Genomic DNA, 27,734 nt, shown 5'->3' with positions numbered 1-27,734 from the left:
GCGGCATCTAATGCTAGTCCTTCTCAGAGTAGACCCATCAAAGTTAATGAGCCTGACTAACTTGGATTCATTAATTCCAGTGGGTGTGCTCAACAAGCCTGTGTGTTATACTTCACTGAGGGCAGTCCGTTATCTGAAGGCCTGTCGATGGGCAGCCATCTATTTCCTTTCCCTTGGAAGGGCTCTTTTGTCCAAGTCTAGTTTAAAAATAAAGAGCCCTGATAAGGGAGAGCAGCACAAGTTTTTTTTTAAGTGGTTGCCCAGCAACAGTGAACATCAGGTGTCAGACTGAACAGGTCAGAGTCTTCCTCTCTAGGGCAAGGTGTACTGTGTGCCTGTTTAAACGAAAGCAAGTATTTCTCCATTTGCATCTAAGCATATAAATTATCATATACTTCTTTTTTTTTAGTCCAGCTCACATTTGCATTAAACTCTGGTCTAGAACTCGCACAGCTTCTCCTGATTCAGATGTTATAGAGAAGAAGATTTGTGTATCCTGAGCATATTATTCATGCTCCATACTTCAAAACTTCTAATGACTACTTCCACTGCCTTCATGTTAAACAGCAGTGGAGACAAAACAGTGCCCCATAGAACCCTATGGCACAGGGGCCAGAGAGTCAAGTAAGACGGGAGGAATGGAACCAGTATAGTACAGTGCCTCCAATAACCACCCAACGCTTCCAGTTCAAACCAGTAGCACCTCTGTAACACAGAGGATACCCATCAGCGCTCCTCCAGAGGATCTCAGTGGTTGGGCCAGACATGCAAGCCAGTTAAAAAGGAAAGGTACAGAACCCCATAATAAAAAACAAAAGATAAAAATTAATGAAACATTTAAAACAAATGCAACTAAATCAAGTGTCTAGATAGGCTTTGCTGAAGGAGAAATGCTTCCAGTAGGCATCTAAAACAGTATTGTGGAGGCACTTGCCTAATGTCAAGAGGCAGGGAGTTCCACAGCATCCGTCCTGCCACCCTAAATCACCCATTGCGATGGCAGAACGGATAGTGCGGGTTCCCCAGATTGATGCAATCAAACAGGGGAGGCTTTGAAGGTAAGGAGAGTTTATGTCCAGTAAGAATGTTTGGGAAAGGCCATCAGGATGAATAGAGTTGTCCCCAAGTTCTATGAAACTAATCTGCCCTTTTCCTTTCTTGCCCTGCAAATATCTGAAAAGTCGTCGTCTTCTTCTTCTTCTTCTTCTTCTTCTTCTTCTTCTTCTTCTTTTTCTTCTTCTTCTTTTCTTCTTCTTCTTCTTCTTCTTCTTCTTCTTCTTCTTCTTCTTCTTCTTCTTCTTCTTCTGTGATCACCCTAGCAGAGTAAGATTGTCTTTCATAAAGAAAAGTAGAAGAAGGCTGGCACCTAGTGGCCATGGGGAGTAACAGCATCTTTGTGTGAATTTGAATTATTGCTCACTGGTTTCTTCTAGCAGGCATGCGGTGGTGGGGAGGTCAACATGGTGCAAACACACTGGCGGAGCCCTTCCTGCCGTGGTTCTTGCACCATACCAACCTCCCCACTGCCTCTCTCCTCCACCTCTTGGTAAGCAGCGGTGACCTACCTGCCAGGAAGTGAGCGTAGCAGCTCTGTCCCACAAGGTGAGCTTTTGCAGCCAGCAAAGGTTGGCCAAAACTGGAGTTGTATGTCCTGACTGGCTAGGGCTGGTCAATACTCTGGCCACTGCATTCTGCACCCGCTGTAGTTTCCAAACCTTTAAAGGCGGGCCAATTGAAACCTTAAAAATAAATGCAATGCAATGCATATTGTACATTTTGCAGAGGCTAGAAGCAATGGGTGACAGTGAGCCTTGCTGTGAGACAAAGGATGTTTCAACATACGTGTGTCCCTTTCCTTCTTCCTCCCACTCGCCATCAGTAAAATGCTGGTGGGTGTTTGAATAGGGAGGTGGCCTCCATCCATCCTATACGATCAGCATCATGGCAAGGCAGACAGAGGGAGTGCAGAGGCAACTGGAGCCATTTGTCTTTGGTTATCCACAATATTAGAACTGAATTGTCACATGAGCAGACTGTTGAAGTGTTGGGTGGGCGTCATGCATTACGCTTGCCTGCTTCTTCCCCGGGTCTTTTCCACAGCTTGTCTCTGTTTGGAGCTGGGTGGCTGAGAGCACAGCTTTAACGTCTTAAGTGTGGGGGAAATACAATATATACTGTTGCAGGGAGGGAAGCCTCGTTTTTTTCCTGCTTCCACTGCAAGAGAAGAGATATTGCAATTGGTTTAGAGAGCCACCTTGTGGACAAGGCCAGCCATTTACTTAGCAAACAAGTTTTCACATACAGAGGTACCTTGGGTTACAGACGCTTCAGGTTACAGACGCTTCAGGTTACAGGCTCCGCTAACCCAAAAATAGTACCTTGGGTTAAGAACTTTGCTTCAGGATGAGAACAGAAATTGCACGGCGGCAGCAGGAGGAGGCCCCATTAGCTTAAAGTGTTACCTCTGGTTAAAAACAGTGTCAGGTTAAGAACGGACCTCCTAAACGAATTAAGTTCTTAACCCGAGGTACCACTGTACTGTATACAGTGCTATGCTGTTGGTCTTCAGCTAGCTGGTCATAGGGTGGATTCCATTTGAAGAGTCTTCTGGATCAAATCCAGTTTAATTACCAAGAGCCAACAGAAGAAAGAGCAGGAGGGGCCTTGGTGTCACCTATTCACAGTTAACACCCCGACCGCAGGCTGAGCAGGCAACCTGGTCACCTAATCAGTTTTCTCTGCCAGATGGAATGTATTGTATATTTCTATTTGAATTACAGTAATTATTTCTAAATTTGCAGCTACATGTATAAATTAGCACAGGCAAATTGTATGCAAATTGGTGCCCTATTTTGTTCATTTTTTTGAAAAAAAGAACAAAACTTGCTGGTGCATTTTCTTTATTTTAGTAATGTGTGAGTGGCCGCCCACTTCAAGTCGGTCATTACAGCAACAGTAACCACTATAAAAAGTATGCAGATCTTCAAGTGCATTATGTGGGGTGGACTAGATGACCCTTGGGTCCCTTCCAACTCTACTGTTCTCTGATTCTAAGTGCACATTGGGGTATCGGTGGGTCCCAGGTATGATTTCTCTAGGAGCATAAATCATTCTGTGGGTAAGTTTCTCTGTTGCAATGAGAACTTTCTCCCCCTTATGCAAATTGCAGTCAAGATGCCCTCAGTCCAGATCAGGACCAAAGCTGGGGGCAAAGGCTTAAAGTTCCCCTACCCACCTGCCAGGGGCCCAGTATGGATCACACCAATTTAGGAACCAGATATTCTCAGATATTCTCTTATATTTCTTCACTAAGGCTCCATTTCTGAATGCACTTACCAGAGAGCGAAGACTCCTCCAGACATCTTTCTCATTGAGCATTCACCATGATTTGTGCTCATGATATCTAGCTGAATGTTGGAAGGTGCAAGACAGACAAAAGGAAAGTCCTTCACACGGCGCATAGTTAACCTATGGAACTCCCTCCCACTGGAGGCAGTGATGGCCAGCAACATGGATGGCTTGAAAAGAGGATTAGACAAACTCATGGAGGAGGGGGCTGTCAGTGGCTACTAGCCATAAAGACTAGGCTCTGCCTGGGTGGCAGTCGGGCTTATGAATACCAGTTGCAGGAAACCACAGGAAGGGAGAGTGCTCTTGTGCGCGGGCCCTGAATTTCAAAGGGACATGCTTCTGGGTGAACATGCGGAGTACGGTGGGCTGCATTTTCATAGGCTCTGGGGCCTCGTGTGGAGCACATCTGCTTCGAATCATGAATTTCCACAACAGCTGGGTGCTCGCTCGCTCTCCCCCCCCCCCCGTGTTTGCAAGAAAGGTGATGAAAAGTACAGGAGCTGGGCTGAGCCAAAGCGAGTGGGGGAGCTCTCACTCCTGGCTTCCTACAGAGCTCTGATAAGGGGCAAGAAGGGGGAAGGGGGAGAAGGAGAAGGGGCAGCTCTCAGCAAACACACATGCAAGTGACTCCAGGGAGGGCAAAAAACAGGGGGGGGGGGGCAGCAAATGGAAGACAGCGACACGGAGAGCAATGTGGAGGAAATGCCGGCATGCCTTTCAACCCTAGACATTTGTCCACCACCTACCCCATCTTTGCTCTGGGGTCTCAGGCAGAGGTTTCCCCCGGGACCTGTTCCGACAGGGATCAATCCTCAGGTCGTTGGTGTGCAAACCATTGCTTCACCACTGATCTATTATCTCTACCCAAAGTCCTTTCCCAGCCTGTCTGCAAATGGGAAAGTGTGGGCGACGGGTCATTTTATCAGGCCTGCCTGACTCTCCTGTCACCTCACCAGCTCTGTGTTTCCTGTGCCTGTTCCAAGCCAGAGGTGAGAAGCCATTTTTGTAGCCCAAAGGCTACATTCCCTTCTGGGCAACCTGTTTTTTAAAATCTGTAGGGTTTTTTATTACAGTCATACCTCGGGTTACAGATGCTTTGGGTTGCACATTTTCGGCACCGCACTGAACCCAGAAGTACCGGAACGGGTTACTTCCGGGTTTTGGCGCTTGCGCATGTGCAGAAGCGCTAAATCACGCTTTGCGCATAAGTGCTGAATCATGACCCACGTGTGCGCAGACGAGCAGATTGTGGGTTGCGAACGCTGAGGGTTGTGAACATGCCACCCCCCCACGGATCATGTTCGCAACCCGAGCGTCCACTGTATTATTATTGTTGCCTTTTTTGTTTTGTTTCTATTGCTGTTTTACATTGGTTTTTATGGTAGGTCACTTTCAGTTACTTTTGTAAGAAAAGCCACAAACAACCACTACCACCCTGCAATTTGTTTAACCATGTGGGAAGTGCAACTAAATGTTGCAATGTGAAGAAAGATGCCAGGCAATGGGGAGACCCTTGAATTCACAGAATTCAGGAGAGTGAGATGGGTGGAAAGAAGATGATGAGAACTAGGTGTGGGGGAGCAGGGGAAGGATATGCTACCCCAGAGCAACGCTATGGGTGTTGGAGGGGGGAGTAGTGTTCTTATTGTATTCACATGCTTGTCTGAAGCCCAAAAGCAGGACCCAGGTACAAAGCTACCCTGCAGTTCCCAGCAACGAGTATTCAGAAGCATTGTGGCCTCCCCTGGTGGAGGCAGAGCCTAGCCATTGTGGCTAGTAGCCATTGATAGCCTACTCCTCCATGAACTTGTTGAACCCTCTTTTAAAGCCATCCAAGTTGGTGGCTGTCCCTGCCTCCTGTGGGAGTGAGTTCCATAGTTTAACCATGGGCTGCATGAAGGTGGACTCTCTTTTATCTTTCCTGGATATTCCAACATTCAGCTTCACTGCATGTCCTGAAGTTTTAGTGCTATGGGAGAGGGAGAAAAACACTTTTCTCTATCCACTTTCTCCATGCCTTGCTAAATTTCACATACGTCTGTCCTGCCTTTTCTTTCTTACCTTTCCTCTAAACTACAAAGCCCTACATTTTGTCATCTTTCCTCATAGGGGAGTTGCTCCCCTTGATCATTTTACTTTGCCCTTTCACTGAACTTTCCCCAACTCTACAGTATCCTTTTTGAGGCTATGGCATCCAAAACGGCAGCATGAAAAGGACATCCCTTATGTTTCTCCAAAGCGAGGATTATCTTGTCAAGGAAGCCTCAAAATCTGCTCTCCCCCCCACCCCCCACCCCCGCCAAATGCCTCTGCAAAATTCTCTACTTCAAAAGTTATCAAGAGCAAGCCAAAAGCTTTCAGGTCCTCTTTCATGCCTTCTGAATGAAGAAAGAATAAAAATAATACTAAAATCTGCTTTTATTAGATTATCTTTTGATGAAGATCCCAGTGGGGCGGAATGTGGGCAGTGGGGGCGGGGGGAGGCCGGAGGAGAAGAAAGCCCTGGGAGGGAAACTGACAGCAAGAGCAGCAGCCTCTCTACGCCACACCCCTGGCAATCTGGTTTTGATTTCTGCAGAATTCATCCCACCCATTAAGTGGTAGGAAGAGCGAGACGCCTCCTGCTGCTGTGCTGTGCTGATGATCGGTAGCTTTGACATGATGCTGGTGGAACTTTGCTGATCCATCATCCCCCACCCAGGGACAAGGTTAGCCATCAAGGCTCTGGACCAGCTGTGGGCCTGGAAGGGAGGGAGGGAGGGAGGGGGGCGGCCTGCTTCTGTCAGTGGAAGGATCATGAGGTCATCAAATAGCTCTGGGCAGGGCTGTCAACCGCAGCGGCTCCTGCAAACTGCTCCCTGGCACACCCCATTTCTTATTTAAAGCCGCGATCCAGAAACTCCCCGTTTCTTCCGCAGCGCTTCCCCATTCATGCTCATTACAACAGCATGAATGTAGCAAAAAGTTGGCTTTGGCAGATATATTTAAAGCTGTGATTCATGCAGAGTTAGATCTAAATTTGTACCCTTCATTAGAAACAGATGCCCGGGTTTCTCCTGATTTTTCAAAGGGGGTTTACTTTACAGATAATATATACTGCATGTTGCGTCGGAGACGATGCTCGCTGTGCCGTACATTAAAGGGAAAATTTGGCTGGCCACATTTCATCTTCAATTTTAAGTCTCGTAAAGGAACACAGAGGCTCGAGTTTCTGTGCAAGAGAGGAGAGGACGGGGCTTGGGTAAGACACACACAGATATCAGATGTGGCACATTGTGAAAATAGACCGGGTGTTGCTGCATTACTCTGCGAACACCCACTGGGAGATCTGTAGCTGATAGGATGTATTTCCCCCCCTACTAAATTAATAAGGCATTTACTCCATACAGTAGCTGCTGACATGTTTCTCTGCTAGCACCGCTTATACTTTTGGCCACTTGGAGAAAAGGAAATCCTCTCCTCGATGGCTAGCTCTGGGTTAACTAGGTTAAAAGCCGATACCTAATAGTAACCCAGTATCCTGCTCCCAACTGTGGATGGCTCAAGAGGGCATGTGGCAGGCAAAAAATATGTTGTGCCCCATTCCCTTTAATTCACTTCCGGCTTCTGACAACCTGGTTGTTTCCTAGGACAGGAACAGGGAACCCGTGGTCCTTCAGATGTGGCTAGACCCCTGCTTCCATCAAGCCCCAGCCAGCATGACCAATGGTCAGGGATGATGGGAACTCAAATCCTCGTTCCTGTACCAGGAAGTTCAGTGTTACCTTCCTCATCCAGGCGTAGCTGCAGGCAAATGCCAACGACCGTTTAGGAAGGCAGAAGATTTTTAGAATTTCTGCTTTTATTTTGGGCAGTGTGCAACAGACACCATTGCCAAGCCCAAGGAAATGCCTTCTGTTCAGAGAAGGTACTTTCCAGTGACTGGTGCTGATATTAAATTTCAATTTGATTTTCGGCCACCATTTTTATTTATTTATAAAAAATATGTATATAGTGCTGTATTATCCAAATATATCACAGCAGTTTACAATAGCATAAATAAAAACAGGTTAAAAGCAAAAGAATGAAAAACCATGAGCCCCCTGTCCTATTTTAAAAATATTCTGGGGCATCCCTGGCTGAGAGAGACAAAGGATAGGGTGACAAAGGCATACTATGCCCAGCCCATCTGAGCAGGAAGAAAAACAAATTCTCTCTCAAAAGCAACTTTTGTCTGATATGCAAAGCAGGAAGTTGCAAATCAGGAATCCCTTTTCTCTTTCCTCCCTTGTTTGCTCACTTGGACAGGTACAGTTGAGAAATTAAACATTGTCAAGACACCCGAGAAGGGCATTTCAAGAGGCTTGCAAGCAGATCCTGTGACTTGCGGCCCGTTTAAGGTGGAGCGGCTTACAAACCCAGGGGGATCTACACACAACATCGACAAACCTGTGTTCCCAAACATGTGTTTGCTATATTTGCCTTGGATTAAAGGATTTGGAGGGAACATTGTGGGCTGTCTAGTCCAACCTGATGCTGGAAACCTAGAGCTAGAATGCCAACAAATGGCTGCAGAGCTTCTGCTTGAAGATCTCCCATGAGGGAGAAAGCCCACCAGTAGCAGTCAGTGTGGTAGAACAGAACTACAGAGCTACTTCTGACACTAGAATTCGGGCACATCCGATGAAACTGAATGTTGGAAGCAATATGCTTCTGAAAATACCAGTTTCTGGAAACAACAGAAGTGGAGAGTGCTTTGCGCTCAAGTCCTGCATGTGAGCTTCCCAGGCATCTGGTTGGCCACTATAAGAACAAAATGCTAGGTTAGATGGACCATTGGCTTGTTTCAGCAGGCTCTTCTTATTGGTGCATGTTTATGATCTTGTAATTTTATAATATTTTAATTATATGCAAGGGGATTGTACCTGGACTATTGTGCAGTGTTAACATATGTAATATTGTGTTCTGTGGCAATTGATGATGGTTGGACATTGTTTTCGAAGCTACCAGAATGAGTTTGACCAAACTGTGGGAGGCAGTGGAAGACAGGAGTGCCTGGTGTGCTCTGGTCCATGGGGTCACGAAGAGTTGGACACGACTAAACAACAACATGGCAATTGATCTGCCTTGGTCATGCATGAACAACAGCCACGGAGCTTACGGTACTTTTTACACGTGGATATCCAGCACAATAAAGCAGTGAGTGGCCTGTGAGCAGACCAGAGTGGCCTGTGTTCAAATCCCCAATTCAACTGTGAAGCTTGCTGTGTTCCCTTGGTGCAGCCACTATTTCTGTCACCTACACTGTTGACCTGTGGCCATACACAGACTCTGAGCTCCTTCAAGGAAGGGATACAGCCTAATGGGGTGTTATAATATAAAGGCAGAGCTGAGGAAGAATCAGGTCTACATATTCCCTGTTTGCACGTTGTTTTACAGTAATCATTCAGTGCTTGGAACTAGTTGCTTTGGTAAAACCCTGAATTTGTTGAATAGAGCTCATATACACTATCAGCATTATTATTAAATCATGACCCTCCTCTTGCGTGGAAACTATTTTACAAGGCTTTTCCCACGCTTGATTCTTTCAGCTTATAGTGTACAGGAGTGGGGTGGGAGAATGGCACAGTATTGTAGCATCCCTTGGTTTGGAAAGCACATGACTCACTTCCTAAAGCTGTTGTGTGTGTCCCCCCCGACAGGCAACCACTGTTTAAGAGAACTGCTCTAAGTTTTGATCTTATTTAGCATGTGTGCTTTGGTCACAAAAATAGTTTTCTGTGGTTAATAGGAGAACTGGGACTAGTGTTTTTACGTAGAAAATAGCAAGCTTGTAATCTCCACAGTCACATTTCTAATGTGGCTGAATACATTTAAGAATCTTAAATTCCACAATAAGAGATTCACTGTGGAGATAAAGGTGAATTTGGAATTTTAAGAGAAAAATGTCCTGAGACTGGCCAGGAAGAAACACAAGAAAGTGCTTTTTACAAAAATGAAATGACAAATGTAGAACAGTGTATGTGTGTGTGTAGGGTGTGTGTGTTATAAATAAGCAGCTGGTACATTCTCTTCCTATCTTTTGCATTTTGGTTACACTGCACATTTAAACATTACAAATCAAATACAAATTTGATGTTAATATTTAACACCAAAAGAAACATTTCACTCTCCTCTTCCATTTTATCACCATTCAGTGAAGCAGTGGCACATGAAAGAAAGAACAGACTAAGTAGATTGCACTGTCAAAATGTGTATTCAAGTGCAGATGCTAACTGACTTTTGTTCTACAGTATGCGCAAACCGGTGGGAATGTATTCAAATATACACCCCACTGAAAGTGTAAAAATATGGAAGATGCCTTTTACTGAGCCAGACCATTGGTCCATCTAGCTCAATTTGGTTTACACCAGGGGTTGGCAACCTAAGGCCCATGGGCCACAAGTGGCCCACAGGGGTCATTTAACTGGCACATGAACTGAGCCGCCTGCTTGGCGAGTCCCTGTGCGCTGCACCAAGCCGGCACGGGGATGGACTTCCTTCGGTGGTACTGGAAATCACACCTGCGCAGATGCAGACACCGGAAAATGCGTGCGCGTATGCTCACACACACACGCAATCCGGCCCATGGAGGGATCTCCACTGGAGTGAACCAGCCCAGGCAGGGTAAACCTTGCTGACTCCAGAATTTCAGACAGGTCTGGCTCCTCCTCCTTGCTTACAATTGTATGTACTGTTTTCTGTTGGCATTTGAAGATCCAAGGGCAGTGTGTACAAGCACCGCCCTTGGCATCTCTCCCACATAAAGACTTTAAAAAAGCTCTCATCAGCAAAAAATCCCCTCTGCTTCCATGTATTTCCTGCTACAGTCTTCATGACAGCTATTTCCCTGTAATATGTAAAGTTAAAGAAATGTGTAGTGCTTAGAAGCTGCTAAATGTTCTTTTCAGTATGCACCTGTGTGTCCTCTGGCTATTTTTGACACCTGCTATCCAAGAAAGCTATGTATACAGCTATATTATTTGTACTAATAGAACAGCAGGTGAACTCATTGGCATGTGGCTTCATTGACTCTAAACATAAAAACAGCCCCCCCCCACCGCCAGTTTTTTGAACAGCAGGGCTATATTATATTACGAGAAAAAGAAAAGAAAGGCAGCAGTGTTCAAATCTCTCTGAGACAGTGAGCGTTTTCAATAAGCATTTGTGGAAACAGGTTAAAAAACACTTGCACCAGGGTCTTCCTTGAAATATATTTTCACCTCTAAGTTGTGCTAAAGGTATTGTTCTAACTCAATACCTTATGCATCCACCTATCCAAAGTCTTTATATTGAATGTATTTTCTCCACCGCAGTAAAAAGGCTAGAGAGTTTGCATTTGAGAAGCAGATTTGCCGACTGTTCAGTGAGAATCAGATCAATACTGCCATTAAATTCTTAATGAAGTGTCATCCCAAACCCTTATATAGTGTATTGAAAAGCAGGATGCAGTATAAAAGTGACATTGAGCACCTCAGTCAAAACAAATGCAAAATAAAAGCATGCCCTGACATGGGATAGTAAAGCAGCTGGAGGAGGAGAGACAGCACATAAAGAACTGTTGAGTGGAGAGGAGCCCTTTCCGCATCCTCTGGACTCCTTGGGGAACTCAATAAATCTGCTGTACCTGGAGCTGGGTGTGGAGAGTGCAGCTGAATGGGACACAGCTGTGGGCAGCCTGAAGAAGTACCATGCACCTTGGGTCTGCCCATAAAAAGCAAGCGTAGAGTGAGAGAATGTAATCCGTTTTGGAAGGACGTTCAACTTCCGAAACATTTGCATTCTGAGGCGTGGCTTCTGATTGGCACTTACTTCTGGGTTTTTGACATTCAGGAGCTAAAACATTCAGGAACGGAGCAGTTCGAGAACCGAGGTTCCCCTCTGTGTGTGTGTAATGTATTTGTAATATATTGTTTAAGTTGTCTGTTGCTGCTTTAGATATATTTTTAATATATTAATCAGTATATAAATTAAATAATCAAAAATCAAAATAGGCATTCTGCAACTGTAATGGATGGAGGGGAGGTCTGGGGTTCTTCATACAGCCCCATGACCTCAAAGACTGCTTGTTCTTAAATTGGATCTGTAGGGCAAGCTAAATGATCTCAGAAGAAGAACATTCTTGCTGGTGATGATGAGCAACTCCTACCTATCAATGAAATGGAGGGAGGGAGGGAAGTTGTCAGAAGTAGATTTCAAAACTGGTTTCTGGATGTTTCAGAACCTAATCAAAAGATACAAAATGTAACTTTTAAATATCTATGAATTGTATGATTTAACTCTTGACTAAACTTCTCTATTCTCAACTTGTATTAGAAAAATTCTTAAAAGGGAAATAAAAGGATTTAAAAAACCCTGAGATGCCACAATAAGCAACCCACAAGTCCCCTAAAAATGATAGTACTTTGGAATATTTGCCGAACTGTCCTTTATCTCTAAGCATACAATGGCACATATCAGCACTTTATGTTACATGTTACAAAGTAATTTACAACCACTTTGTTTCACTCACATAAGTTTATTATAAACGTAAGGTTAACATAGCACAAAAAGATAGCAAAAGCAATCTTGAAGCTTAAGGCAACTCTTAAAGAGATGAGTTTGAAGATGATGCAACTCTTGTTTAAATAGAAATTATGAAAAAATATCAAATTGCATCAATAACTTAAAGTTTTTAAGTTTAGCAGGTCTGCACTAGCTAGCACAGGGAGAGGGCTTGTGATCTTAATGCCAGCATTAAGACATGGTGGCCCAGTTTGGACAACTGTATCTTGGGCTCAACAAGCCAATATGTGAATGAGTCTATTGCCTGGGCACACAGCACCTTTGTTTCTCCCTTGATGATGCAGGTAGTAAAACCAGGAAACCTGTAACTATCATTAGTTAGAGTAGCAAAGGGGCTGTGTGCATGAGCAAAACATCTATTTTTATATTGGGCTATTAAGCTGAGATATGATCATTCAAACATGGCCATTAAGTAGCCAAATTCTAGATAATAGGGGGGAAAGGTTATTTACACACAGACAGCAAAGGTTTATATGCAATAGTATAATTTGTGTACTCATGATTTGAAACTACTATCAGAAGTAATCAGGAAAACCATACTATTTGAAATACAAAGGAAAGGAACATCACTGACAAAAATGGAACAGCAACAGAAAACTACTTTTTGGACCATTCTTTCTTCACTGGATGAGGAAAATGTGCATGGAAAAAATATTAACATGAGCAACATATTTCTATTTAATGGATCTGTTTGGGACAGTACCTATGGATGATTGTTAAGAGTATTAAAAAAAGATTCAGAGTTGTCATATCCAGGGAAGTTGTTCAGATATTTGTAATTGTTATAAGTTCAACTACCAGCATTGACAAGGAATGTTGCATTCTACTCATATTAACACAGAAAATGAATGTTGTGGTTTAAAGCCTAAAATGATAATTTAGATTAGATTGATGTTCACGCCACATAACAAATGGAGAAACAAAACTGGTTTGACACAAGATTTGGTAAACAGTACTCTTGAGTAATATAATAGAAGAAAGCAGGGGCTGAAGTGCAAAAGTGAACAATCCTTAATAATTATTTTCTCCAAATCTTACGCTACTGGAAAGTATCAGAACAAAATTGTTAAGTAACCAAAAAACACACCAAAGGCAACTTTGGGCCAATATGAGACCGTTTTGCATACAATTCAAATGTCTCAATTCGTATTTTAATCTAAGCTAAAGAATAGGATACAAAAAGAGTTAAGCAGCTACTTTCAACATGATTGTATTCAAGATATCAGCTTCACCCTCAGCCATCATAGACTAATGTCAAATGCAATCAGAAAGATGGAGTATCCCATTTCAGATTTTTACAGAGTCCCTGAAGAGCCATACTGCAATGAGTTCCAATCAGTTTCAGCAGGTTATCTGAACTACATTAACTACGACTAGTAACTGCAGAACAGAATCTACAACAGAACGTGCGGACAGATTAAAATCTCATTTAGACATTTTGCCATCTAAAACATTAACTTTAAGTTAACAATATTTCATGGTATATTGGAGTGTGGTTTTTTTAAAAGTTTATAAACATGTAATTCAGTAAATCAATTGACAACACTGTTACTTGGTCTAGGTTGCATACAGTAATGTAAAAAGAATAAAATGTGTTGAAAGAAGAAAGAGAAAGTGCATAAAAAGACAATACCACAAAGAATGCATGTGTAAAAGCAAGAACACTATGACAAACAAACTTCCAAAAGCCCATATAAAAATTATTTTGAAAGTTTTTGTTTTTTAAAAAAGACACAAAAAACTTTATTCTGCAACGTTTGACCTATTCTGAAATGAATGAATATTACAGTTGAGGAATTGTTTTTATAGCTGCATTAATTGTTCTCGTCACTAAAATAGTGCCAACAAAATTATAAGCTTGCATAGAGAAACAAGAATTCCAATTCCCATTGGCAACATGCTTAAAGAAAAGAAATGCAGATAATACAACACAAACATAGTGCAAACCATGGCGGGACATGATAGTTTGGTTGCTGCAGGTCAGGGAATAGACGATAGTATATACCCAGTTATCACAGTTTCTGGTCTTTTAATTCCATCATTTGCCAAGTTTAAGCGTCACACTCATGGCACAGCCGTTGTTCACTTAACGCAGTTTGAGATCATCACCACCTCCTAGGGTTGAGCCAGGACTAGGGTCTTGTTGTCTTCTTGCCTGAATTAACATGGAAAGGTGGAGAAAGGAGGAAGAGAGTTAAAATGTATTGAATATTTTAAAGCAAAATATGGTTTCAAATGGTGTATATCAATATTTATTCTAAACCAACACTATGAATACTTGACAAAAATGGTCCTCTCTATCCCCATGCTCTTCCCCAGAATGGCCATGGCACACTTTTCGTCAAATCAAAAAGGACCCCATAGAGCTAGCAGGGCTGGCTCTCCCAGCTGTTAAAAGGGTTAGGATATGAGTCTTAACCCTAGGAAAGGGAAGACCAAGCATCTCTGCCACTGCTGTCACTCGGTTGTAAGCAGTTTCTACTTACGCCACAGGAATGGAAATTGTACTTTTCTTTTTAGTGGGGGCATAAAGACCATTTCCATGTACTCACCTTCATCCAAATATTTTAATATACAAACCAGACCTTATGAAAACCTGTAGAAGTCATTTTTTTGGCTTTGCTGAGACAGGAATTTATAAATCATGAAGGAAACAGTGGCCCAGTTCAGTCATAGAGGGGAAGCCAGTGGTTCCCCTTATGTCTGACCTGGGCTAGTATTGATTCTATTCAGAAAGCAAAAAAGAGGAAATTGACAAAAACTTAAAAACAGCACTAAGGATGCATTTATTAAATGGCAAGTGACATTTTTGACAATCTGCTTTCATTGAAAAAATGAATTTCGTTAAAAAAAGTTAAGCAAACATCATTAAGCAAAACTAGAAATAATAACAATATTTCTCTACCACTCTTCATTTGAGAATCACAGAGCAGTTTACAATATAAAAACAAAAATACATAACATAGTAACAAGTAAAAACAATACTCCCCCAGTTAGCCAAAGGCCTGGGAGGACTGCTTTCGCCTGGCGCCTCAAGATATGCAACGAAGGCGCCAGGTGCAACTCCTCTCCCCATCCCACATTTGCTCTGGAGGATTCCCCAACCTGCTGGAATAGATTTTAGGGGCAGACTGGAAGCTGAAGGAGGGAGAAGAGAAAACGCAAATGCCTTTTGCAAAAGCAGAAGTCTGCTGTGCAGGTGGGATGCCACAGTTGGATATCATTCTTATATTTTTCTCCCTTTTTATACCCAAGAGACAACGAAATAGACTCAAAATGAAATCAGTCGCAGCATTTTTTCCTGTATGCTACAAGGAGCTGCAAATCTCTCCTTCTAACAGTTGCACTCTTTGTTGGTAAAGAGAAGTGGAGTCTGCTGTTTGTTATGACTATTCCTCTGGCCTTGCCAGATAATCATAGACAAGGTCTTGGGAAGCTGACCCCAAGAACAAATGCTCAAGTGTTTATATCAGGCCCAAGCCCACCAAGGGCCAGTGGAAATCTCAGTGAAGACAGTTGTCAACACTGATGCTGCACAAATTGCCTGTAAGGAGTTTGACCAGTTGCCAGCAGAAGAAGGGAAAGGATTCTCTGGCAATAGAAGGGACCATAAGATTTTGTCTGTTTCCTCATGCTTTGTTCTTATTTTCCTCATCCTGTTAATGAAAAACCTGTTAAGGAGCAACTTTGGTGGTCTTCATTGCCCATCTGATTCCTAAAGTACCCTTCCCTTAGGAAATCTCGTCTCGCACCTTTTCTGTAGCCCAAGACTGTGCTGAAAACCAAGATAACATGTTTGTGTATCATATTAATGTTTTTTCTTCAAAAAAGCAAACACCTCTATATTAGTACTACCTGGCAGAACTTCAGATTGATATAGGCACATACATTTTTCTTGTAACCTATTACTTCATTGGAATATTTGGTTCTCGGTGTTTAAGAAGCTGAGCACCCCGATCTGCTGGAATGCATCATACCATGGAACCAAGTTTTACTGGCAGTTTCCTAAGGGAAAAAATACCTTGGGACAGGCCTTGGTAATTATTATATACCAATTGGTCCTCAGTATTTAGCAAAAAAAAGGGGGGGAGGAAGTGGGGAAGAGAGAGGCAGTACAATGTAGAGGCAGTTAAAACACATCACTGCAACATAAGTTGATCTAAAAAAGGGTTCTACTCTTGCTAGATCGTGCCTTTTAGCCAAACTCCAAAATGTAGATTAGTAAAAGCACAAAGACCATCATAGGCATCTAGTTATGATTCGACATTGGCTGGCACCAGGGGAGTTGTCTTATGGGGTCCTGAATGTGTCAAAAATTGTAAAATGATTTTTAGTTAAATTAACTCTCAACCTGCATATTATTGTCTTGGCTACCTCAAAATGAAAACTTATGAATTAACTGTTTAAGCAATTCATGTTAGCAAAGCAAATAAATAAGGCAAGATTCCATATATACAAATTAAACTTTAGTTCTGTTAAGCTAAATAAACAGTGTTTTACAGACAGTTCTTTGTTTCATGGTCTGAGTGTATGAAATTCAACCTCAGCAACTGCATTTAGTTTGTACTGTTAATCAATTTTCAGCCTGAACAAAGAAGTCCCCATGACCCAGTTCATGGCAACTCCTGCAGATGGTGCTGGCTGTGTCTTACAGGCAGATTAGGCAGGCAGCTACCAGAGAGACACAATTTAAGGTGCTCTTACTGGAGTTCCTTAGCTTCTTGTGCTTCTTTTAATGTGTGTGGCTTTACAAACCAAGTATAATCCAGAATTCTCTGCAAAACCACAGAAAATTCAAATCTGTTATCTCAATTTGTACAGAAATGTCATTGCCCCACCTGATGTGGGGAAATGCCCAAATCTGTACTAGAAGTAGATGATGTGAGGCTAAGAGCTGCTTTTTGTATTACCTTTTGCTATCCACGAGAGATATGAAGAGTGTACCCTGGATATAAATCACTACTTAAAAGGAAAAAATAGTGACTTTCATTGTAAGGGTCATTCATTTTCAATTGACACCAAACACAGCTTTTTGTGTAAGAAGCAGGTTTTTCATGCTGTTTCACAAATGGCGAAGAAAAACTGAATGAAAAGGTAGTTCATATAAGGAAACTTTTTTCAAAATGCAGTGGGAAAGAGAATAGACATAGGCTACAACCATTTTGCTAAGGGTATTCAAGCACTGGAATGTGATGGTGATGGCAGATACATACTGCAATGTCAAATAACTTGAATTGTATCACAGTAAATTTCAATTTGACATTTCTTTAAAAATGCAAAATAAAATATTTACAGATACACAGTATTAAGTCTAATGTATTAGCATTTCAAAACAAAAGCATTTTTGTTTTGTTACTGAAATGCTTTGGGGGGAAATAAACTTCTGTGTTACTTAAGCAGAATCAAGGTTCACTTTCTCTCATACATCATGGCAACAGAATAGCACAGCCTTACTTGTTTACGGCTGCAATCCAACTTTCCTAGGAGTAAGCCCCACTGAACATATTGGAACTTACTTCCGAGTAAGCACACACAGGATTGCACGGTAAAGATGTTATCTAGCAGCAAATGGTATACATAAAAAGTGCAACTGAATGCCATACTAAGAAACCCTTTTACATTTTGTCCAAAATCAATGCTGAGTGTGGTATCATGCAGATCAATTTTGCAAGTCAAGCAATACTGTAATATAAGCAACTTCTTCCAGTCAATGCAGGTTAGAAAGAGGCTGAGCATCAGCGAGACAGTGACTGACAGTGATCAATAGTAATTATATATTTATAGCATCTCCACCAGACATGAAACAATACTTTCTCTACTGAAAGTACATTTTATCCTAGTGGGAAAAACCCATAAGAAAGGTAGGATATTTAGCTGCCTTTCATAGACATAAAGATATGATACTAGTGAAACTGGAAAAAGTATTAGGTGGCTAGGATTCAATTTTCAGCTACAATTTCATGTTGTGATAAAGTTTCCTTATTAAAGGAAATGGCCAACTGGTAATTTCAGTATTTTAAAGCATGCAAAGTAATGTTTCCATCACCATATATTCTGATGTTAGATGCCAGCTTCTCAATCTCGCCATACAAAAATCCATCAAGGGGTAAGACATATTTTTTTCTTATATTCATACTCTGGATTGCATTCTTCGTTCTGATGCCTCCAGGCTGCATGTTGAAAGCTTGCTTTCCTCTTCCCCTAGACACAACTGGTCCAATGAAAAGCATCATCTGAGCCATTTTGAATTCTATTTCTACAGCTCCTTTTATTTGCAAAACTCTGGTTTTGTTTTTTTTAAATAATTCAGAGGGGTTTGTTTCTAGGATTCTTGTGACATCTTGAAGACAGTTCTGGCATAAGCTTTTGTGGACTGAAGCCTGCTTCATCAGATGCATGAAGTGAAATCTTAGTTGGCAGTTATATGCAAAATGAATTGCAGCTAGTGATAATTAGAACATTTAACATACATTTGTTAAATAGGCACACCTTTAAAGCTTTGACTGTTATTTTGGTTGTTTTTACTAAAATTATACAAAACATTAGGATAGGAAAAGAGTTTGGAAACTTTAGCACATTTACTGTCTTTCAACAACAGGAAACAACTTTTTGTCAAATTCCCTTTATGCTGGGGTAGGAGAGTGCTACCACAATATTAACAAATACACTGGGAAATCGCCTGTCCATGACATCAGCCAAAAGTATATTCAGTAAACAGAGCATTTGTAATGTTCTTGTCTGAACTGATTTGGTCATTTTGCCATATTATGCTTATTGAAGCATGACCAGCAAAGAATCAAGATGCTTTGCTGAAAATGATTTTGTCATTTATTTTTATCATCCTTCCTGCTCTCAAACTGTCAACCTTCTGTCATAAAGAACAGCTATCAAATAGCATAAGGGCCTAATATTCTTCATTCTGTACCATGAAAAACTCATTTCAATGGCTTGTATAAAATTTGCATATTAAGCAGATATATGCAAATGTGCTTATTTTGTGCAGGCTTGTCCATAAGCAGAGACAGAGAGATATGCAAAGTACTTTTAGTTCAACTCTCAATCCCTGCTACAGAGTTTGAAGGATGCTGGATGAGGTGTTTAGCATAAAATTCTAGTTTGCCCTACAGTTCCAGAAATGTTGGACTTTGTTTAGGTTGGTGTATTATGCAATTCTTTGAAAGGGCAGAAAAGCAGCAGAATAGGTACCAGCAGCAGAATTCACTGGCTGAAAAAAGTCTCAGCTTCATTTAACACAGATGTGTAAACTTAATCAATAACTAATATAACTTATTTGCTCAGAAAAAAACTTTAATTGGCTGCTGTAATTAGAAAACATTTTTCAAATACTGTTTCAAGCCACGTGCCATAACTTGTTTCCATATTATTTGTGTTGTACATCTATTTTCTCCTTTCAAATAAGCACATGTCAGTCTTGTATTTTTTTAAAAGAGACTTGCTATTTTATATAAATGTTATTTGAACATGCTCTTATAATTTTATTTGTGAAATCTTCCACTTACGCAAGATTATAAAAAAAATGTTTTTGCAGTTTCTTGAAGTGGTAATCAACAATAGTAGCTCTAATAAATCCAGAACAGTTCAGCTGATTTATCCTTTAAAATAGATAAAATAAAATTCAAAATGTGACTGATTATGTTTGAATGATTCAGTAATAATTTTTTGTTGGATTTCTTTGCAGATGTAATAATCTACTGGCTTCTTAATAGTTAAAAAAATGCTGCACAGCATGTTATAAAATAAAGGAACATCTTTTCTAGGAAAGTAAGCTGTATAAATAAAGAATAAATTCTGATCATTTTCATATGCTGCTAAGGTTTGGCTGAATGCTTCCCAAGTGCTGGCGCCTCTCTTTTGGTAGGGGCAGACAAAGTATTGCAAGGGTTTCTCTGTCTTCATTGAACTCAAATGTGGTATCTATTAAATCCATTTAAACGATGCATGATTTAAATATATATATATATATATATATATGCAGACTTTGCAGCAGCTCAAGGTATGATTTATAACAATGAAACTTTCAATCTTCATCATTCCAGACTTTAAGTGGTCTACTTTGTATATGTATGTGAAAAAAGCAGTGTTTCATGGTTTGATTTTTTAAAAGAAACTTTTCTATATCTTCCCTCTATGAAAATAGAACCAATGCTGAAGCTAGCCAAGATAATCTTTTCATTTACTCCATGATCAAGACTACTTTTAAAAATGTATTAAAGTTGGGGGGAAATGAACAAGGGGAAAAATATTTAATTTGGTTTTGAGTATTTTTAAACAATTATTACTTCCCAAGTATGTATGTATATGTGTATAAAGGTAAAGGTAAAGGTACCCCTGACCATTAGGTCCAGTTGTGGCTGACTCTGGGGTTCTGGCGCTCATCTCGCTTTATTGGCTGAGGGAGCCGGCATACAGCTTCAGGGTCATGTGGCCAGCATGACTAAGCCGCTTCTGGCGAACCAGAGCAGTGCACGGAAATGCCGTTTACCTTCCTGCCGGAGCGATACCTATTTATCTACTTGCACTTTGACGTGCTTTCAAACTGCTAGGTTGGCAGGAGCAGAGACCGAGCAACGGGAGCTCATCCCGTCATGGGGATTCAAACCACCGACCTTCTGATTGGCAAGTCCTAGGCTCTGTGGTTAAACCACAGCGCCACCCGCGTCCCAGCGCCACCCACGTCCTGTATATGTGTATACTGCCCAACAGATATGTACCACATTTGCCTCTTTTTCCCCATTGCTCTATAAAAAAATAAATCTGCCAGTCTGCTACACCATTGGTAGGACAAACTTTGGTTCTTTATTTAACAATGTACATACATAATTCAATGCAAAATTCTATCACATGCAGTAACTACTGTGGCATATGCAGAAATAGGGCACACAGTCTGAATTACTTTGTCCAAGAGGTGAAAGTTAACAATGCTGGATTAGATCATTTTAAAGTAAAATATGTTTTAGCTTTTAGGGATTCTAAGATCAGCAGCTATGTACTTTCAAGTGGCAAAATTGCACTGATTGAAGAATTTGTACCCTTAATGTACTAATATAATGCTTTTAACCCAAACAGGATTCATTAAAATGACAACATCAAAATAAAACATAAGATTTTAGCAACATGCTCCAGGCAGTAGTTTATTGAGAAAAAAAATCTAGATTTTTGGTAGAGTACTAACCAGTAACTGACAGCAGCTGTGAAACTCTCACCTCCATTTCTTCCCGATGAGACCTGTCTCTGTCCTCGAATTCACGAGTTCTTCTCCGAGCTTCTTCAAAAGCCTGCTGTGCCAATGCATCTTCCTGCTACCAACCAAAAGCACAGGGTCACACAAGAAGCACCTTTACACTGATTTGGGGGGAAGGAAGATCTCTCCAATTGCTCACCTCTAGACATCATTTAGGCAGTAGTGGGCTGTGGCATGGCCCTCCCAACACTGACATAGCTTACCTATATGGGGCAGACTGTGGTGAGATTAAGACTGCATGAGCACACCAGCATGATCACTGCAGTTGCTCTGTTGGTGTACCTGTGCAGTCCTATCCTATTAATGCTAGTATTGGGAGGGCAGCTTTGCCACACCATAAGGGCAACCACTGGATTTAGGTGACTTGATTTTAAAGAAACGGAGCAACAAGACCACCCAAAGAGATGAGCTACTAATCATGCAGATTCACGAAGAGGAAAATCTCTGCCTCTCCCTGCTCCCTGCACTGGTACCACTGGCTCCTGCTATATTTTTGGGACCATAAGCACCCAAAAGGGGCAAAAAGATTTGCTCTAAGTGACATCTCTCCTCCTCCTCCTTCTTAGACCCTGAAGATAGTGTCTTCTTGTTCTTGGTCTCCATCAGATATTCCTCCAGAGGATCCCCACATATTCCCTCCCACAAGAAATGCCCAGTTGCCAGATTAGTTTTGGATTTTGCATCAACATTCCAGGTCTTGAGCCACAGGTGACTCCCAATGGCCACATCAGTAGCCATAGCCCTGGTGGCAAACTGCATGGCATCCAGCCCCACATCCATCATAAAAGCAAAATCTTTCTTTGGTTTATGAAGACCCTGGCAGAGATTATAGCAACCACAGGGTACCTCCTCAAGCAGTGAAAAGGAAGCCCACCATGTCACCACAGAAGAAGCGGCAATGACCCTCACTACCAGAGGCATGACCTCATGTGCCCTATGGCGAAAGACTTCAGGACACCTATCCACTACATTCTTGGGGAAATCATACCTATGTCTCTGGCAGCCACCAGGCCACAAGTAATAGGGGAAATGGGGCATCTACCAAAGAAACTTTGAACTTTGCCATGCTATATAGAAGAGTTTGGATTTGATATCCTGCCTTTCACTCCCTTTAAGGAGTCTCAAAGCAGCTAACATTCTCCTTTCCCTTCCTCCCCCACAACAAACACTCTGTGAGGTGAGTGGGGCTGAGAGACTTCAAAGAAGTGTGACTAGCCCAAGGTCACCTAGCAGCTGCATGTGGAGGAGCGGAGACGCGAACCTGGTTCCCCAGATTACGAGACTACCGTTCTTAACCACTACACCACACTGGCAAGGAGCAAAGCCTCTTAGGAGCCAAGCCCAATAGCGCACCCCATTAGGTTTGGCCCACTCCTATAGAAATGGTCTTCTTAAAACTGGAAGGAAAAAGGACATTTGGCTAGACATCAGGGGTAGCCCTCACATCAAATACTTCCTCCTCCTCAGCCTCCCCCCCCCCAAAATGCTTGGGTAGAGAAATCTTCAAAGTTTTATGGGCATTACAGAGAGTACTGAAAGCCTCAGCAGTAAACGGGAAAGGAGGAGCAGCAGGTGCTGTTACATCATCATTAGTAACAGCTCCCCCTTCTCCCTGTCTGAGGACAAAGGGAAAACCACCCTTCCTCAGACCAGTTGGAAGCAATGGCTCTGCTGCTGGAAGTCTGCTAGTGTTGCTGCTGGCCAGCAGGAGCAGGCATTTGCCAATGCTTCATGGTTAGCTGAAATGGCACAGGAAGGGCCTGCTGGATAGTCCTAGTGTTTTTCCTCTCCTCACATTGACTCAGAACCATAGAGACTTCCTTTTTTTTTCTTTTTTTTTTTTTAATAATATTTTTATTGAACAATTTTTAATATAACAAAAACAAAACATACATAAACAAACATCAGACAATAATAAAACATAAAAACAAGTACCATTTCATAACCCAATTTGTAAACCTTACTTCCTCGACCTCCCCTTACTTCCCGTTTCTGTATTCCAAATTCTTACAGTTATTCAGCGAAATCTTGCCTTATTTTATTATAAATTTATAATATTCACCCTTATTCTCTTTATCATAACCCTTACTGATAGTAACCAGAACCATAGAGACTTCCTGTTCAGATGACTAGAGAGAGCCCTGTGCTTTTTCTCAGAGCACCCATACCATATCATTAGAGAGGGAAGGAAGAAGAGGACATGGTGTCCTGCTCATCCTGAAAACAGGAAACAGGACAAGACAGTGCCTGCACTGGCAATATGCCAGCTGAGGAAAAAGGCTGTGCCATAAAGAGGCCACTGAGGGAGAGGGTGTTAGGAAGGGCCTATGTCACCAAAGCAGCATTAAGAGAGGCAACCAAGAAGCTCTATGTGAATCTTCTGCATGTGAGCACAGGATAGCACCTTCTTTAGATAGATAGATAGATAGATAGATAGATAGATAGATAGATGATAGATAGATAGATAGATAGATAGATAGATAGATGATAGATAGATGATAGATAGATAGATTAGATAGATTAGGTAAATGTTGTAATATGACAAAAGGTGATAATTAAGACCCACTAAAGATATTGGACTCTGAAAACATGTTAGCATGATGTACTTAAATATGAATTGCAATATAATATGCAAAGCAGAATACAAAAAGAGTAAGTCTAGAAATACCATACACCAAAGTTACATTATTTCCCACCAAGTTTTAAAATTCAAAGACATTTCTAAATGTTCTTCAGATGGAGGGCAGAAGGAGAAGGGGACGACAGAGGACGAGATGGTTGGATAGTGTCTTCGAAGCTACAAACATGAGTGACCAAACTGCGGGAGGCAGTGGAAGACAGAAGTGCCTGGCGTGCTTTGGTCCATGGGGTCACGAAGAGTCGGACATGACTAAACGACTAAACAACAACAACAAATGTTCTTCAGCACACTTATTTCTAATAGTTGCAGCGAGGTTGTTCAAGTTTCTTTTTTTGGTCCTCCCCACAAACTAATTGACCTATATTAAAGAACTACTTGTCTAACAATATGCAATAAAGTGAAATTCTCTTGCACTTTTTCCAGGCAGAATTACACTCTTTCTTCTTCTTCTTCTTGTCTCTTTTAATATTTTTTTTTAATAATCAAAACTTTTAAACTACATTTGTCAAAGTACAGCATGCTACATTCAGCATGATGATTTTCCTTTAAAAGTGTGGCTTTGCAAAAATGTGCAGGTTAAATAAGTCCTGCTCCAGAGAATCCAGCTACATTTTAATATACCAAGGGACTAAGTACATTAAATTTTAAAATAAAATGTCTGTAGTGAGAGAATGTCAAATTGCCTTTTTTGCCTAGGGCACTTCCTGCACCCTAAAGCTATTTTGTGAAATGATGTGGAAGAGTTCCCCCTGTGGCCTTGCTTAGTTTTAATACAAACATCTGTCAGTCAATAAACATCAGCTTAAGCCCAAGCAGCATGCACTAAAGGGCAATGTGCAAATTTTTCATTAAGGTCTATTTTTAAGTAGCAGCTCCATCTCTCCTTGGCAATTTTTATGTTGGAATAGCATAATACAAGGTCTTTCAGGGATCTGATTTTTTTTTAAAAAAAATCAATATCTTTTAATAGAGAAGCAAGACCCAAACAGCTGAAAGCAGGATGTTCAATAAGACTTCCGGGTTAGCGCCATCGGCGAAATGGCGGAGTTCCTCCGATTGGAGGAACTGGCTCCGTGGAAACTGGGTCTACCCGCCACGGCGAAGGTGGGGACCCGCTAGAAATCCCAGGTGGAAGAAGCCTGGGAACGTGGGGTTCGGCAGAGCACCAGGAGTGCCTCCCCTACTCGCGGGGGACCCCTTTTTGGGACTCCAGAGTGAAGTGGGGTGATCGGCGTGGTGCTGCGAACTGAATGCTATTTTCACGGAGGGAAGCCGCATTGCCATTGCCGGAGAGCGCTGACTTTTTCCTGTCGACAATTGGACTCTAAACAAGTACTCGTGAGTAGAAACGGAAAATTGGATCAAGAAATATCTTAATTTGGCACTGAAGCGGGAAGGTTCAAAACAGGAAGTCCGCCTTCCGCTTTTTGTAAATAGATTGAAGCAAAAATCTTGTAAGCTAATAGCCTGGAAAGTCACTTTACAAAGGTCGAAATTTCCTTCATTTATAACCATTAAAACCCTCTTGGAAGCAGGAGAAAAGGGGGGGGGACTAAATTGTTCAAGCCTGCTGGAGAGGGAGTAAAGGAGAATAAGTTTCCACCGTCTCAAACCTGGGAACAGGGTGTCAAAGACAGAAATTATCGGAGACGTCCATTGACTGTGAATGGAATATTGTGACAGATAGTAAGAAAAAAGAGAAACAAATTGATTCTAATGTTGCCTGTTGCATTTTAAAGAAACAAAATATTCGAAAATTGAAAGTAACTTTCTTTTGTTGGACATGATTTAAAAAAGATGGACACAAATAGAAATTGTATCCTCTAGAGGGAGCTTGTCAAATTGTTGCTGCAGTTCACTTGGAGATTTCACAGCTGTGAGATTAACACCGTGGGACCAGACTGTGACCTTGAATAAAAATGTGTTTGGAAGAAGTCCTGGTGCTTGCTTTTTGCAAGACAAGTGCTTTGTTGGAGCAGTTGCATGAGAAGGTGGATTTGATGAACGAGAAGTTGGATTTGATGACTGTTGTAAACAGTGAATGTGGACAAGTAGGGAATATTGACATAGAAATCATACAGGGACCAATTCAGGAAACTGGTTCGACTGGGCAAATGCAAGGGCAGACAATAATGAAAGAAGCTACGGTGCTATCTCAAGCAACACAAATGGAGAGACCCGAGGCCCTGCAGGAGCATAAGCCGCTGTTTTGGAAGAATGAACTTGAACTAGGCCAGAGGGAGTTGGGAGCTGAGGAGGCTCTCAACTTTGGAGAGATTTTGAAATATGCTGTTAAAGATCTTTTGGATTATATTGATGACTGTGGGGAGTGGGACTGTGGGGAATGGGCTGGTCTGATGCGGGGAGATGGACATGAGTATGGGTGGAAATTCCCCGGAGACCTACTCCCTAAGGAGAAAGGAAAGAAACTAAGAAAGAGACCAACAAAAGACAAGGAAAAGTGCAAAAATAAACAAGAAGAAAAAGATCTGCAGAAGGGGCATGGAAGAGACTTAAGAGCCTCGGATATCAGACTACCAGGCTGATGGACTAGATGGAATGGATAGCAAGGACTGACATAACCCGAGACCAGAAAGAAGGGACGTTGGATGAAAATTGGAAGAGTCTATAAAGAAAATTTTTTATTTTGGGAATTAGTGTAAAATTAATGAATATTAGGGAGAATGTTGGAATGAAATTGACTGGCTTTAGCAGAAATGATATAAGGATAAATAAGTATTAAGTTTTTTAAGCTTTAAGGTATTTTATGGTAAGATAAGGTTAAATAAAGTAAGGCAAATTGAATAACAGAATATGGTGAAAGATGGATAGGATATATAGAGTTAATTAATTGGTTATAAGCTAAAATATAGAAAGGATTTGCTGAAACAATGATTGAATCAGGATACAAGAAGAGGGAGGTGTGAGGAAGTCGGGGAAATAGGCAGATGAAAGATAGGATATGGAATGACTGATTTGTTTTTAATGATTTTTATTTTTCTGTATTTTGTATCTTTTTGTCTTCTTTTTCTTCATTTTTTTTCTTTTTTTCTTTTTCATATTTTTGTATTTCCTCTGAAATTTTAATAAATATTATTAAGAAAAAAAGAAAGAAAGCAGGATGTTCAATAAAAGGCCATAATTAAATAAAAGCCCTCTTTTTCTAAGAGAAGAATTCATTTCACAGGTAGAAGCTGTTTTACGACTTTTATGTGAAATAGATGTGAACTGCACAAATATTTCATTTAGTAATTAAATTCAAACTGAGGACATCATAATGCCATTATATAAATCTAGGGTGTGAACAGATTTGGAATACTGGGGTATAGTTCTGATCACTTTACTTGAAAAAAGATATTGTAGAGTTGGAAAAGGTTCAGAAAAGGGTACCCAAAACAATCAAGGGGGTGAAGTGACTCCCCTGTGAGGAAAGATTGCAGCGTTTGGGACTTTTTCATTTCGTTGAGAAGAGGCAAGATGATATATAAAATAGGGTGCAGTATGGAGAAAGTGGTTACAGAATTTTTCCCCCTCCCTCTCTTATCTCACTAGAACTCATGGACATCCCATGAAGCTGGTTGCTGGAAGATTCAGGACAGGAAAAAGGAAGTGCTACTTCATACCATGCATTGTTCAACTATGCGAACAACTTAGATGGCTTCAAAAGAGGATTAGACAAATTTATGGAGGAGAGGGCTACAGACTGCTACTAGCCATGATGGGTATGCTCTGCTTCTGCAGTTGGAGGTAGCAATGCTTCTAAAAATCCCCTGCTGGAAACCACAGTGTCCTGTGCTCAAATCTGCCTTGTGGGTTTCCCATGGGCATCAGGATGCCAAACTACATGGGCCAGCAGGCTCTTCCCGTGTAATTATATTCAAAGACAATTATTTTTCT

At 41.3% G+C, this 27,734-nt stretch overlaps 1 protein-coding gene across 4 annotated transcripts in view; it reads right to left on the bottom strand.

Moving 5' to 3' along the window:
• Positions 1–11,780: 11,780 nt before the first annotated feature.
• CBFB (core-binding factor subunit beta) overlaps positions 11,781–27,734 on the bottom strand; it is a 42,116-nt gene continuing 26,162 nt past the window's right edge. Inside the window, exons 5-6 of one of the 4 annotated variants that reach the window (XM_053399469.1) lie at positions 21,128–21,251; positions 11,781–14,089 (exon numbers count right to left, since the gene is read on the bottom strand). In XM_053399469.1, the coding sequence (XP_053255444.1) occupies positions 14,067–14,089; positions 21,128–21,251 (147 nt within the window). In that variant the 3' untranslated portion in view covers positions 11,781–14,066. Of the gene's footprint in view, positions 14,090–21,127; positions 21,255–27,734 lie in introns of all 4 variants that reach the window. The other 3 variants (XM_053399467.1, XM_053399468.1, XM_053399466.1) reach the window with 3 other exon arrangements.

This window comes from Podarcis raffonei, chromosome 8, assembly GCF_027172205.1.
Source record: "Podarcis raffonei isolate rPodRaf1 chromosome 8, rPodRaf1.pri, whole genome shotgun sequence".
Lineage (NCBI taxonomy): Eukaryota > Metazoa > Chordata > Lepidosauria > Squamata > Lacertidae > Podarcis > Podarcis raffonei.
This window is presented reverse-complemented; position numbering and strand designations above follow the sequence as displayed.